The sequence below is a fragment of the Sinocyclocheilus grahami genome, unplaced genomic scaffold (genome assembly GCF_001515645.1).
Source record: "Sinocyclocheilus grahami isolate Dianchi unplaced genomic scaffold, SAMN03320097.WGS_v1.1 scaffold276.1, whole genome shotgun sequence".
Classification (NCBI taxonomy): domain Eukaryota; kingdom Metazoa; phylum Chordata; class Actinopteri; order Cypriniformes; family Cyprinidae; genus Sinocyclocheilus; species Sinocyclocheilus grahami.
This window is the reverse complement of record NW_015505455.1, coordinates 1,099,381-1,114,387: the sequence shown is the minus strand read 5'-3', so window position 1 is coordinate 1,114,387 and position 15,007 is coordinate 1,099,381. Positions and strand designations below refer to the sequence as shown.

General features: G+C 37.6%; 1 protein-coding gene and 1 long non-coding RNA gene across 2 annotated transcripts in view; one reads left to right on the top strand and one right to left on the bottom strand.

Moving 5' to 3' along the window:
- Positions 1–4,877, top strand: part of LOC107600031 (TBC1 domain family member 22B-like) — a 75,422-nt gene extending 70,545 nt beyond the window's left edge. Inside the window, exon 8 of the mRNA XM_016291797.1 lies at positions 4,741–4,877. Coding sequence (XP_016147283.1) covers positions 4,741–4,877 — 137 coding nt within the window. The remainder of the gene's footprint in view (positions 1–4,740) is intronic.
- An 8,191-nt stretch (positions 4,878–13,068) lies between these two features.
- Positions 13,069–14,033, bottom strand: LOC107600013 (uncharacterized). The gene is made up of 3 exons (XR_001610723.1): positions 13,853–14,033; positions 13,697–13,759; positions 13,069–13,154 (listed from the first exon to the last, which is right to left on the bottom strand). It is a non-coding gene; the product is annotated as an uncharacterized lncRNA (long non-coding RNA).
- Positions 14,034–15,007: the final 974 nt, after the last annotated feature.

The following is a 15,007-nucleotide window of genomic DNA, read 5'->3' as shown; positions in this document are numbered from 1 at the left end:
TTTTTTTTTTTTTCTTTTTTCTCTTTTATATATGCTCTCTCTCTCTCTCTCTCTCTCTCTCTCTCTCTCTCTCTCTCTCGTGCACTTGCTTCATGTCTCTTTAACGCTCACACTCCACTCTCATTAGGAAACCAAACACACTATTGTCACTGTACGCTTTCAGTTCGTTTGAGGGCTTGTAGTAATTAGCAGTCGTATTAGACGATAGCCCATAAGAGTTGTTTAACGCTAAAACAATTCTGTTCGTCAGAAGCGCCCCAGAACGTGAACACTGTTTCCTCTTATCTCTGCTGTTTTGTATGAATACATTGAGGTTCATCAGCATGCAAATTGCTCAAGGTGAATTTATTTATGTAAATGAGGACACAATGTGGGCTTTTTTCCACACAAATCGTATAAGGTTAGAAAGCACACATTAACATTTCAGGTGGGGCAGTACAGAGGCTCCTGAGAAAATGAGAAAAAAATGCTGATAACTTAAATGACACCTGATGTCAATTTTCTTTTGGTGGCTGGGAAGGGGAAGGTGGGGGGGGGGGTTCTTTACAAATGCTGCTTTGAACATCAAATTTGAAAAATAGAAAAACCTCAACTTGTATAAAACAAAGCTATTTGATTCCTTTTTGTTGTCATTTCTTCTATTGGACGTCTTGAAACGATAGCTCACCCAAAAATGAAAATTCAGTGATTTACTCACCCTAAAATTGTTGAAAACAATGTGACTTTCATTCTTCATTGGAACACAAAAGTAAATATTTTGAAGAATGAAAACTGTTTTGGTGACCATTGACTTACATTATATGGACTCAAAAAAAAGAGAGATACACTTCATACAGGTTTGGAATGACATGAGAGTACAAAAATAATGGCAGACTTTTAATTTTGTTTGTACTATCCCTTTAATGCCTTTGATTTCTTTTGGTAGCTTTTTTTTTTGTGCACAGCCTTTTTTCACTGCTGAACATGAACGTATCTTGGGCTGGACTGTAAATCAAATTGTCCAATTGTTTTGCTGAAATAGTTTCTTTCTCTTCCTCACATGAGATTCAAACTTTGTCCGTATGAGATACTGGTGTGAATAGGCAGCACTTCTAAACTGACTTACCCTGGCATGTCCTTTTTAAATCAAACCAGTCAGTCAATCAATAAAAAAAAAATAAAGATGCAAGGCTAATAAAGTGTCAGTGTCAAGTTTCATGTCAGTTACTTATGAAAGCGAGGAGTTGAAAAAGGTGAAAATATATTCAGTTTTTTTATAGCAATTTAATTTATTATTTTAATTAATACATTTTATAAATGATTATATTAATATTAAATGCAAATATTGGATTTATATTATTATAAATTACTACATGATTAAATTATATCATTTAGACTTAATAAATTAAATATTTATACAAGGTGATCCATATTATTATTGAGGTCAAACACCATTTTTTATTGTCTTCATTGTGAGTCAAAAGCGCAATTAAGGCAAATATTGAGTTAGATTAAATGGCATGAATTCCAACAGCACTGTTAACTTTTAAGTCACGTTGAACAGATTGTAGGGCCTAGAACATAAGTGAAAATGTCAGATACACCCTGAATTCTGCTGAACGCACTGTAATTCGAAAAACCAGATCTGTCACATATGGGGGAAAACATTCATTTGGACCACAGTCAACTATGTGGTAGACAATGGAGAGAGAGAAAAAAAACCTGGAATGGATGAAAATAATGGTTTACTTGCTGTTTTGTGCTGCCTTGGTCTCAGATAAATCTTTGCATTATTTCCTTTTTTCCATTTACTTTGCATGAATCAACCCCTTGACTGAAGATGTAGATATTAAATAATGTCAGATTAAAAGCAGTGCACATAAAACTCTATATATTGATCCTATTGGACTTGGGGCATTTGACTTATGGGTTATGAACAGTTTTATGCCATGATGATAAATGCCATCTCTACAATCTTGGTAGAGTGACTGCTGTCAAATGTCACATCTCCAGATCTGTTATTAAATTGTGTGTGTGCGAAGAAAAACTCAATTAAGGTTTTGGAGTGGCCAAATCAAAGTCCGGACTTAAATCCGATTGAGATGCTTAAACAGTCCATTCATGCTCGAAAACCCTCCAATGTGGCTGAGTTAAAACAATTCTGCAAAGAAGAGTGGGCCAAAATTCCTCCACAGCGATGTGAAAGACTCATTGCCAGTTATCGCAAACACTTGATTGCAGTTGTTGCTGCAAAGCGTGGCACAACCAGTTATTAGATTTAGGGGGCAATTACTTTTTCACGTAGGGCCAGGCAGGTTTGGACAGCTTTTTTTCTCTTAATAAAATAATCATTTAAAAACTGCATTTTGTATTTACTTGCATTATCTTTGTCTAATATTAAAATTAGTTTGATGATCTGAATCTTTTAAGTGTGACAAATATGCAAAAAATAAAAAAAAACAGGAAGGGGGCAAAAACCTTTTCACAGCACTGTATATATATATATATATATATGTATATGTATATGTGTGTGTGTGTGTATGGATGTATGTATGTATGTATGTATGTATATATATACTTTATATTTATGTTTGTTTGTTTGGTTGTCTTAAAAAAAAAAAAAAAGCGAGAGAGAAATGGTGCTTTGGCAACTTGCTGAAATAAAATAAGTTTAAGGTTTTTATTTTATTTTATTTCGAGTAACACAACTTTTAATGGTTTTAGTTTTAGTTAATGATAATAACCCTGGCTGTGCTTGTATAAGTCATGTACAGATACGGCTGTTGAGATCTCACAGAAGATGTCCGAGCGGGTTTTGGCTGGAAATGCAGCGAGGGCGAGACAGAGGGTCAGTGCAGATGTAATTATGGGATGGATGGGTGGGGGCAGAAGTCGAGCAGAAGTCCATTGCTCAGCAGAATCGTGGCAAACAGCTCACTTGTCTTTCTGCGAACTCTGACCTCTGCCTGTTCCCCATCCCCCTCAAAACTTGCGTGTGTTTTGCTGCATTGAAGGTGGAAAAGGTATGCAAGAAAATGTGTACTGTTTGCTGACAACCATGTTCTGCTTATAAAGCTGCAAGGCTTATTCTAACATATTTTACATTTTTATTCTGGGATCTAGGCTACCTGACATAATTTCCATCAAAGTTACACCTGCAAGTTTTTTAGGGGGGTTGTGATGTGAATATTTTCAATTTAGAGTCAATGGCATAGAGCGCTTTGTGTGTGTGTGTGTGTGTGTGTGTGTGTGTGTGTGCGTGCACGTTTGATGAAAGTGGATTTAAAAAGTCAAATGCATATTAAAGCAGTGGTAACTTTATTTTAAGGACCAAATCTCACTATTAACTAGTTGCTTATCAGCATGAATATTACTAGCATATCGGCTGTTTATTAGTACTTATAAAGCACATATTAATGCCTTATTCAGCATGACCATATTTTAGATCCCTTAATCCTACGCCATACTTAAACTTATCTACCTTACTACCTATTAAGAAGCAACAAATTAGTAGTTTATTGAGGCAAAAGTCATAGTTAATAGTGAGAATTGGTCCTCAAACTAATGTGTGACCAAAGTATTAAATGCATATTAAACACCATGCATGCATAGACTGCACTTTTGGGAAATTGTAGCATGATGTTAAACTAGAAGTTATTTTGTTTTCATCATCATGGCCATCCTTATCTTTCACTGAACTCTTAATTAGGTTAAAATGGGGGTGATTTAAATTTGTAGCACCAATAAGCAAAATCGGTCTGCTTGTTTTGTCAGTCTATCGGCTCTGTGTCTTGGCAGTGAGATGTGTTCAGCGTTAATGAGGTTAAGTTGTTTATTCAGGAGAGCCGGATGTGAAAATGACACTGTCAAGACATGCGTGAAGTTTGACAGGAGCTGCAACAAATATGTATGCGTGTAGCCAGAGCTTGATATTTTTCTTTCTTTTTTTTAATCTCTATGACGACATTGTCTATACATTTGTATTTAATCTGAAATTACTTTTATATACAGACCATTCAAAAACTTAGGAGTACGATTTTGTTGTTGTTTATTTATTTATTTATTTATTATTCACAAATATTAAAATTATGTATTATAGTTTCCACAAAAATATATTTTTTTACAATATTACTGCATTGTGCATACTGTTTTAATCAAATAAATTTAGCCTTGGTGAGAAGAGACTTAAAAAAATATATATTATGTAATAAAATTATATTTAAATATTGTTTATATTTATATCACCCCCAACCAAAACCTGTCATGCATGTGACGGTCAAAGAATCCCATCGTTGTCAGGAGGTGAATGAAGATGCCTATATTTCTGCAGGGACACGCAGTCATGCATGTTACACACTCTACCCATCAGTAGCGTGTCCGTGTTGATTAAAAAGACGGCCATAAATAAAGCTGCTGTTTCCTCTCAAACATAACACGCTCAGACGTTGGGTTGACAGCGGAGTAATTACGTCATGCTTACATGACAGCGTCGAGCACATGATTGCACGGACGGAGACATTCTTTATGGCTTTATTAGGGTGTTATGTCTTACGCCTGGCAGTCTGTCATCTGTGAACTGTGTCTGCGAGAAAGCGGCGAGGAGAATTTGTGTTGTTGTTGTGTCCGTCGTGTGGCTGTCATTTATTGTTTGGTCTCAATTTTACTGAAGAGAATATAATGATGCTTTAATTGTTTGTGATAGATGAATGGGGTGATTGACGTCAGGGTGGTGATTTATTGTACTGTTTTGGTTTTTAACAGAGACGGTACATCGCCACATGCAGCAGTATGAGGTGGAGTATCTGCAGTTTGCCTTCCGCTGGATGAACAACCTGCTTATGAGAGAACTTCCTCTGCGCTGCACCATTCGCCTGTGGGACACTTATCAGGTAAAATAGACTCTCAACAGTCTCTGATGTGGTCAGATGCATAAATAGGATGTGCAGCTGTTTTTCAAAAATGAAAATTGCCATCATTTACTCATCCTCAGCCACTGTTCACCTTTAGAGTTAAAATAAAATAATGTAATTGATATATTATCTCTCACAACTGTGACTTTATTTCTTTAACTGTTAGGGTTAGGCTTTAGTTTGGCTTTAGTTCTCATTTTAAACTCAATTGGATTTTTTTAGAAACAGGATTCCATAGATGTTTGGCGAAATCCTGTGTAATTTATTTTTCATTTGTGCAGTATAAAAGGAGATTTTTACACTGCTCTTTTTCCTGGCTTTGAGAGGGTGGTGACCAGGGTAAACATATTTTCAAAAAAGACTAGTCGTGGGTTGTCTTAAGTATCTGAAGTCCTGTATGATTATGATGTTTTGGGACTTGGGTGGGTGTGTGTGGGGGGGCTGTTTACAAGACTGATTTTTTCGTAATACAGCTAGACAGAGTGCAACAGAATGGAACATAATGCTGTTGTCTCGAAATGTGCTTTTAATCATCTAAATGATGCAAGAGTTTTGGCTTGGACACTCAAAAAGAACAGAATAAAGGCCTTTCCACACTGAGCATGATGCGGAAAAAGCGAGGTGAATCGCGACCAACGGTGCTTTCACACCGAACCCGAAACGATTGTTCGCCTTCTGCTAATTCACGCCTGCACACTAGATGGCGCCGACCAACAATACAATTTTCCTCAGATATGTATCTCGTAACAAGGTTCTACTCCGGAAACACACACTATCTATAATGCTTACAAGAATAGGCTACATCCTAAAATATAATTAGAAGTACAATTAGCATCAAGCTACACTTGTAAATGTATGTCATTATTAATGTATTTGCTTACCTACTTTAAACTATCATTGAGTGCTTGTAATAACTTCCGATTGTGATCTATAGTTGATTTTGATTAATAAGCAGACACATGCACTCTGTATGTTTAATAACGCTACACTGCTAAGATTTGTCATAAACATCCTTTATTGCTATAAAAATACCATGAGCTGCATACAAAACACATACAGAAAATATATCGTCATAATCATATGTCTATTTGCTTTCATATTTCATGTGTAGAAAAAGAGTGAACGCGCTCTGACTCATAACACTCACGCACGTGGAAGAAAACGGACTGCGCTCTACTGTGATTACATAATTCGGTGGACAATTAATAAAAATGTTATTCTATATAAAGGACATGTGAGAAAAAATCTGTTCTCAAATACCAACGATAACAATAACTCTGCTTCCACTCTCTTCTCTTATCCGGGATATTCTTCTTCTGTGTTTGTTTACACTGGTTTTCGAAACAGCGCCACCACTCTTGCCTTTTTGTGCAACAGCAGCTGCTCCGGTCACATGATCCTAGCTCAAATCTTATTGGACGGCCCATTTTCTCGCTTTGCGAAACTGAAAAGATTCATCGCACTGGTTCGAAAAAAAAAAACATTCACATTTTCGGTGCGCTAATGTTCGCGGTCTGTGTGGAAGCATCCATAGAAATGTATCGTTTTATTCCAGCGTGTCATCGCGTCTGATATTCGTTTATAGTCTTATAAGACGGTCCTGTAATAAGGAATTATTTAAAGAATTAACGTTTCTGTGAAGGTTTTGCTGTCTAAAAGCTGAAGCATTGCACACTATTTAAAGACCAATGTTAAAATTATAGTGTTTATAAATGAATCAATAATTAACAGATATGTAATAAACTAGTAATTCAGATGCGGTCTCTGTGAAATGTTTCAAACTTATTTACTGAACAAATCAAATTTGAATCGAAATATGGTACTTCACCGTTTTAAGGATTTTCAGTTAATAACAATTTAAACTTTGGACTGTTCTTCACACAAAGCTGTTGCATGGCATCTGAAGATTTAGATGTAGATTAGTGGTTTCCAAAAGTTGTAGACCAGTTGTTCTCAACCAGGGGGCCGGGGCTAAATCTAAATGCAAAAAAGCGTGTTAACTGAAATCATATTTCTTTTTTCTCCTTCTCAATAACTATTGTCCTAATTGAAGAACGGTTCTTGGAACCTTTACAATCACAAAATGAATTGTGGTTAGTTAATGTAATATGTTAGTACTCACAGTTCCTGTTCATAAAAAAGTCCTTGAATATCTTTGAATATGGCATTGGAAAATGGAGGACAAAGTTTAGAATCACTGTTCTTATTGACTGTTCAAATGCGGAGTGTTGCGCATCGTGTGTGTGTGTGCGACAGAGAGAGCGCAAGAGCGAGAGCAAGAGCAAGAGCAAGAGTGAGAGTGAGAGAGAGAGAGAGAGAGAGAGAGAGACACATCACAGTGGAGTCAGCTGTCTTAACCGTGGCTTGTGTACTGCAAACACATACCAGCTTTATCACTGTGTCTGTCACGAGACTCTGTTCCCCTTTCGGGCTCTGTCTTTACATATATTTTGAAAGATGAAGCTCGCGATTATGGTAAGGGGCATTACATTTCCGACGAGTGCTTGCGGTGTTCGGCCAATCACAATGCACTGGGCCAGCTGGCCAATCAGAGAAGACTGCGCTTGTCGGAAGGAGGGACTTTGTAGAAAACGAAGCGTTTGAGAGAGGCGGGGCATAGAGGACTTACAATAAAATACAGTATTTGAAAAATAATGTGTTTTTTGAACATTAAAGCATGTCAACATTCTGTTACACCAAATACGCAAAATAATGATCTTTTAAAAAGCATCGTATGACCCCTTTAATTCTTACTTTGAAGGAATTTTTGAATTTCTGGCATGGTAATTGTGATAAGCCATTATATGCTTCCTGTCGACAGCAGACGCCCACTGTATTAAATGTCAGTTTCCTTCCATCTCTACAGTACAGATGAAATGCTTTCGACAACTGACTGTCCCTTTATTCTACTTGACTGATTTGGATTTGACACAGATTGTAACCATTGCCGATAGACAGTTCACATGCTTTGTTTGCCTATTTATTACTCACTGGGGACGTGTCATTGGATTCTTTCTGACAACACCAGCCTCGTCATTGATGCGTGTTGATATACGTTAGCTCAGAGGCGCCACGAAAACACTCACTTGTTAGGCCAGTCACAAGTCGGTAAAACTAGGATATTGCTTAATATGCACTATTGATTGTTTTTTTCCATTAAAGAGATGCTGGTAGGGTGCAGAGCAAATATGGTACATTCAAATGTTTTTTGTTTTGTTTTTTTTTTGGGGGGGGGGGGACTTTTTACTTTTGATGGATTATTTTTATTGGTGAAGGTTATGATTGGAGACACCCTGAGTTGCTTTCAGATATTGATTTTGCCAGATGAGCAAACAGTGAAAGCAAGGGCAAGAGGAGATAACTGCGGCAGGATTTGCAGCAGCAACCCATGATTACTTTTCCACTGATTAGAGTTTCCACTGTGCTATAACTGAGTTACTACATAACCTGCCTACAAATGAACATAACCGCACTGTCTTTATGAATATTACTCCAAGAATATTTTGAGAATATAATTTATCATCCAAAGCATTATGTAAGTGTCAGTGACATATAAAGGTTTCCGCAACAAAGAAACTGAACAATCTGTTTAAGTTTTGTGCTTCCTGAGCACCTCATACTGCTTCTGAGCCATTGATGACAGAAGTCCCTGGTTTGTGACCAACTTGTTTACAGAGCGATGCGAATCCAGGTTTTTTTTTTTTTTTTGCCAGCCCAGAACTGCTTTTTTTTTGTGAAAACGCATAAAATGGTTGGGCTTTGTAGATGTGTTTGTGTAACAGGTCAGTGTGGATAGGCATAGAACTGACTGCTGGGGCTTGATTTACCCAAACCTCTTCTTTCATAAGCGTTTGCAGTTGATGCAAAAGTTTTACAGATTTTTACCCTTACTTGAAAACTTTGGATGACTTTCCTTTGTAAATATTCAAACTGAGCTGAGCGAGCACTGTTATTCAAAGAGAAGTGAACTGAGCTCATCTGTCTTTGAAATGAAAGGTGATGTGTGCCCTTCTGAAGTCTTCAAGATGTGACATTTCCAATGCGTAAACTTGTGTGCATTGACCTGTTACTGCTGTGGTCATGGCGTCGTACCCTACTGTTCCCTCGGCCAAAATTCTTTCTCACACTTCCATCAAATCACTGGGCTGTTTCATTCATGTTTAGCCAGAAGCTATGAAAGCCGTGCTGTCAGGGCCGTGAGCTTGCTTGAAAGTGCTCGCTCCATGGATGGAGGACTGCAGGAAGTCTTGTTTTGTGCAGTGGGTTGACTTCAGACGGAACATACTCACAGAAACTTTTCTGACTTGAACTTATCAAAGGAAATTTTATAGGTGATGTGTAGTTGAAATACAAAATACAAAATATTGCAGTTTATTCCTTCCTGGAGAAGTGCAAACACTAGGAATGCACAATACATTTGTAGCATATTGGTGATGTTATATATGTATTTTTAATTTGTTGGTCTCATCCAATTTTGAATATGTTGAAGAAATAACCATGAAGAATATAGATTAGGAGTTCAGTGTATCTGTGTCACTATGGTTTCAGGCTCTGCGGTCTAAGGGAAGGATGATGTTATTCATGAATGTGACCTTAATTTCAGACAACCCAGCATTCCTTTCTTTGACACTGTATATACAAAAAAAGATTTCACAAGAGCCAAACCTTAGAGCATTGAGGAACTTCATATAGTGTCTAGCCATTTAGATTACCTGTTCCCAAAATCGACAATATGGCCTAAACAGCCAACAGTATGGCCTAAACGGCTTAGCCCATACAATGAGGGGTTGTGGTGCGGTGGTTAAATGAGAGTGATGCAAATTCGAGTCTGGCTCGCATTTAATTTTCTGATAATTTCCTTAAATCTTTCTATCCTTTCTTTACTATCCCTAAAAATAAAAGTGGAAAAAATACAACAACTGGACTGGTAGCTGAAAGATCATGGTTTGAGCCATGAATATAGCAATTGTGCCACTTTTGAGAGACTTAATTCCAGAGGAACTGTTCCTGTAATGCATTCCTGTAGTTCAATTGAACATGACACTACCAAAGCCACTGTAGTTTCAAGAGCAGGGAAAACACATAAACTTTCATAAATTTTTGGGGTCAGTAAAACATTTTTATAATGCTTTTTTGTGAAAGAAATGAATACTTTTATTCAGAAAGAACACATTACATTGATCAAAATTGACAGAAATTCATCAAAAATCCTATCACAGTTTCCACAATAATATTAACTATTTTCAACATGAATAATAAAAAAATGTGTCTTGAGCAGCAAATCAGCATATTAGAATGATTACTGAAGGATCATGTGACACTAATAGCTGCTGAAAATTTAGCTTTGCCATCACAGGAATAAAGTACATTTTAAAACATTAAAATAGAAAATGGAAAAATATTAAAATATTAAATAGAATAGAATAGAATATACTTTTTGGATACAAGCGTCTACTAAAGTAGTGACTTTCAAACAGGACACCTGTGGCTCAATGCCAATATTTCACCTTGTATAATGGTTAGCAACCAAGTGGGAGGCTAGATAATATATGAGACCGTACTAGAGGTCGGTCCCTCTGTCTCTGTGATTAGCCAGTGCAGACAGGCTCTCATATTAGCTTGGCTTTTGGATGAAAATGGAGCAAAATGAAGCTCATTATCACAAAGCGTAACTAATATAGCACAGCAACTCCCCAAACACGCACACACACCCACACACAGGAGGCAATAAAACTCCATTCTTTTCCGCTCCAAAACTTTCATTTCACATTAAAGTGACCCTGATCTCAGTCTGGTTAGCAAGGGGTGTCTGGACCTGAACTGTGCCAATTACCTATGATGTAATTACCAATGAGAGAGCGTTCGCTGCACTGCCTGTAGGGCCCACATGCTCTCCTCTCACCCCTCAGTCGCTTTAAGGGCCCGGCCTGAGCTTGATTTATGGGTGAGCTGAGGATGGGGCGCCTGCTTTTCAAGTCCATAAATGTGCAATATAAAATGCACCTGGAAAGAGCCAGGGGCTCCCACCACCTTACACGAGAAGGGGTGGAGTGGTGTACGAGAGGAAGGGGGCATGAGGAGAGGAGGGGTCAAAAGTGTTTCCTTTCAGGTTGGCTTTTATGGCACTACTTCAAACAATCGCTGACTCTCTCTCTTTCTCACTCTGTCCCCACCCTGGTCATTGTACAGAGCCAACTGGACTGTAATTGGTCTTTCTTCTCTTTCATGGGCATGTCTCTCTCTCTATATACACCTCCCATCACTGTTCTCTGAAGTTACATGTAACAAATGTGTAAATTCGCCAGGTGCCAGAAAGACTGAGCTTCAGAGAGCTTCATACTCGTTCAGAGAGGTGTGGTGTGGAAGGTTTCACAGCTAACAGCTGTAAAACATGTTCAGAAATATCACATATCAAAAATACCCCAACTAGAGCTGGATGATGACTAGAAAATTGGTTTTATATGATAAATCAGTGAGTACATACTTCACTTGAAATAAAGTAGCACAAGAATATGGAAATCATTCCATACATGGTAAGTAATGGGGTCCAAAAAGAACACTGAAAAATTTATTTTAGTTTTTTATTTAAAACAAGAAAAAGTCTTAAGATTAGGATTTATAATAATTTTAAAGATATAATAATAATAATATAATATATAATATTCTTAATTGTATGTAATTCTTTGCAATGATTAAAAATCCTAATAAATCAATTCTAGATTTAAAATTATTATATTATATTATATTATATTATTCATTTAAATCTAAAAAAAGTTTTAGAATTTTGAATTAAAAAAGTTATGACTTAAAATGAAGACCATTATATAGTTTTTTTATCATAACATTTGTTCAATTATCTAAAATACTAAAAATATCAATTATTGAAATAAATTAAAGAATTAAAGAATTAAAATAAATATTGTATTAGACTTTCATTTCTTATAATTTTTAATAATATAATTTCAATCTAAGAAAGGATTTTGAATAATTTAAAACAAAGAAAAGTTCAGACATAAAATGAAAATGTATATGTATTATTATGTCATAACTTTGTTTTAATAATCCTAAAATAATATAATATACTATGTTTTTAAGTTAAAAAAAAAGCAAATAAAATAATATTATTAGTGGTTTCAGACATTTGAACCCTAATGTATATCAAAATACCACTGAATTACCATCTGACACCATCACTATACCTTGGTACGACCACAATACTTTCAGTAAGGGTTAACAGCTTCAGATGGTAACAGCTGTAAAACGTGACACCCAAGAATGTCCTTTCACGAAGACATATTCAGACAGAATAGCCTCTTAGCTCCAGTCCCTGACACACAAATATACACACCTACCACAAAAACAGGATCTTGAGGCAGACAATACATCAGTGCTGAAACTTGAAGATGACATAACTTAAATCACACTAGATGAAACACGCAATACACATGCTCAACACACACACGCAAAAGTTTATGATGCTAATTCTGCCATCTGATTTGTGAACATAAGAGACTCGACCACGCTGTTGGGTGTACAGCCAGTCGGCGTGCAGATTCCACATGTGCGTGAGTTTCAGCGAGACAAACTGTTTGACAATTTGGGTGAAGACTTACAGAGGAATCTGTATACACGTATGCACAACTTCGAAGTTTCGGTAAACAAATAGAGAAAAACAATACACAAAAACATCACGCTCATGCACACGCATAAACTCACGCAGAATGAGCAACAGGTATCTTCCCTGGCAGGAGATCAGCCATTTTGAAGTTAAACCTCAAAGGAGTGACTCACTGCCATCACATGGCACGGCACAAGCTATTTCAGATTGTGCCTTGATTTTTTCCCCCACCTATCTTCTGTTGTCGGCTGGCCAAGGGGCGGACACACGAGACAGGCATATGTGTGAGCCCTTCTCCAGCATTCAATGTCCTCCAGTACATCATTTGCGTACTAAAATCTGATAGCCCTGCTCCACAACAAAACTACGTTCAAACTTGAGCGATTCTTAAACAGCAACTTGAGAAGAGCAGAAGTTGGAGGACTTCGTTATGCATGATTAATCAAAACTACAGATTTTTCCTAATCTGGAGTGACCGAATTGAAGTGGAAATTATTAGGGAGAGATGCAGGGAAGACAAACAGGGATGAGATCTATTTAAAGCCTGCTTGGTGGGGTCTTACCTCTTTGAAGTTAACCTTGGGCCCTGCTCTTTTCCGCTTGCTGCCCTTTCCACCAGATCCACTGAAGTGAATCCATTTTGCAACCTGCGGAAGAAGAGGGCGGGAGAGAGAGAGAGTGAGAAGGTGTGAGAGACAAAGACATCGTAAAATACCTGCCGCACAACATTTTCACTTAGTAATGAAATAGTTAAACATGATGCACTTAGCACATACAAGCTCGATCCAACAGTTTCTGAGCTGAAGGACGTCATTCAAACACGAGAGAAACAGATATACAATGACTGAAAGACACTGAATACAAAGCTTCAGGGTAAAATCCTTCACTTCTCACTTCACAAACCAAAAATACACCTTTTAACTGTGTGATTTCCTCTCTTAGCCACTGAGGGATGCTCCAGATACAAGGAATAGCGAACGCTACCCACAATTACACAAAGACGGTTCAAACCGCAAACATCCTCAAAGACTTTCTCAAAACAGAAGATTCACAGTTGTAAAAGTTACCTCTTGAATGAAGCATATAAAGTGCTACAGGACATATAGTAAAGAACTATCAATCTGCAAAGGAAGTAAGCTATAAACAGGTGTTCAATGGGAGCTTTAAGAGTTAAAAAAAAGTGCTTTACCTCTCCTTTGACTTCTTGCACCTCTGGAGTCCGCAACCATTCTGAGCAAGCGTCCCTCGGCCACTGAACAAGAGGAAGAGATCAGCAGAATGTTGAGTGGAAAGAGAGAAAGAGAGAGACCGAGAGAGAATCACTTGTTCCTTGATGGGAACTAACCACTCGACACAGCAAGCTCTGCGACCAGGAGCACGAGTATAAAATAGATTAATTTGAAACGGAGGAGTTCTCCTCTAAAGATCCTCGCTCGCGACTCCTGCGAGATCTTCCGCATGCTCGCGCTGCACTTAACCTTATTAAAGCTTGCACCGTCGGCGCACTGAATACCTTCCGTCACTGAGAGAGGGAGGAAAGAGAAAGGAGGGGAGCGAGTGAGAAAAGGAGGAGGCAGAGAGATGAGGAGTGCATGTGGGGGAGCAGACGGCAGTAGCGGCAGTAAAAGGTTTGGGAGCGGAGCTTCATTGTAATCAACAGCGTTGACTCCCCGTGCAGCCAGAGGAGGGGCCGCTTGTCTCTCTCTCCGTCACACACACGCAAGCATGCACACACACTTCTCTCGGGGCCACTGCTTTCAGAGGGACTGTCTCTTTAAAACTGATGAGCCGTGTGTGCGTAGAGGTGTGTAAACACAAAGGCAGGTATAGAAAGATCTCACAGACAGGCTGACACGGCCTCTCGCAGGTAATAAGAAACATTTGGGAGATAAAAGGAGCGAAAACAGACCCAATGATGTCCCCTATCCATTAAAAAAAGTGATGGTATCAGGTATTACTATATTCATATACCATTGTACATCAAAGGTCTTTCAAACATTTCATCTGCTTTAATGATATTTTTGTTATCAAGTGAATTTTTACACCTCTTCTAGAGAAAATGTATGTGAGTGTTGTGGTTGGACACCAAGACGTTGCTATGTGATCGAGCGGTTGCTAGAGGGTTATTGACTGGCTCAGGTAAAAAAGAGCTCACATCCTCAAGTCTTGTTCAGACAGGCAGCAAAAATTTGCTTTGCAAAAATCTTTCTGTCTATCTGACCTAAAGCCTTGTAGTTTTGTCATTTGAACCAGGGTTATCATAGTTCTATGATTCAGTTTTTCTTTGAGTCTATTTTGCAATAGTATTCTATAAGGGTTAGTTTTATTTCTTATTTAATTTTGTGTGTGTGTGTGCGCGTTTTTTATTTTAGTTTTTTGTTTCCAAAGATATTGTGTTAATGTTAAATAATATAATTTAAATAGTGGCATTAAATATACATTTTATAAAATGTGAAAATATTAAAAAATTCTTGTTCAGACAGGCAGCAAAAATTTGCTT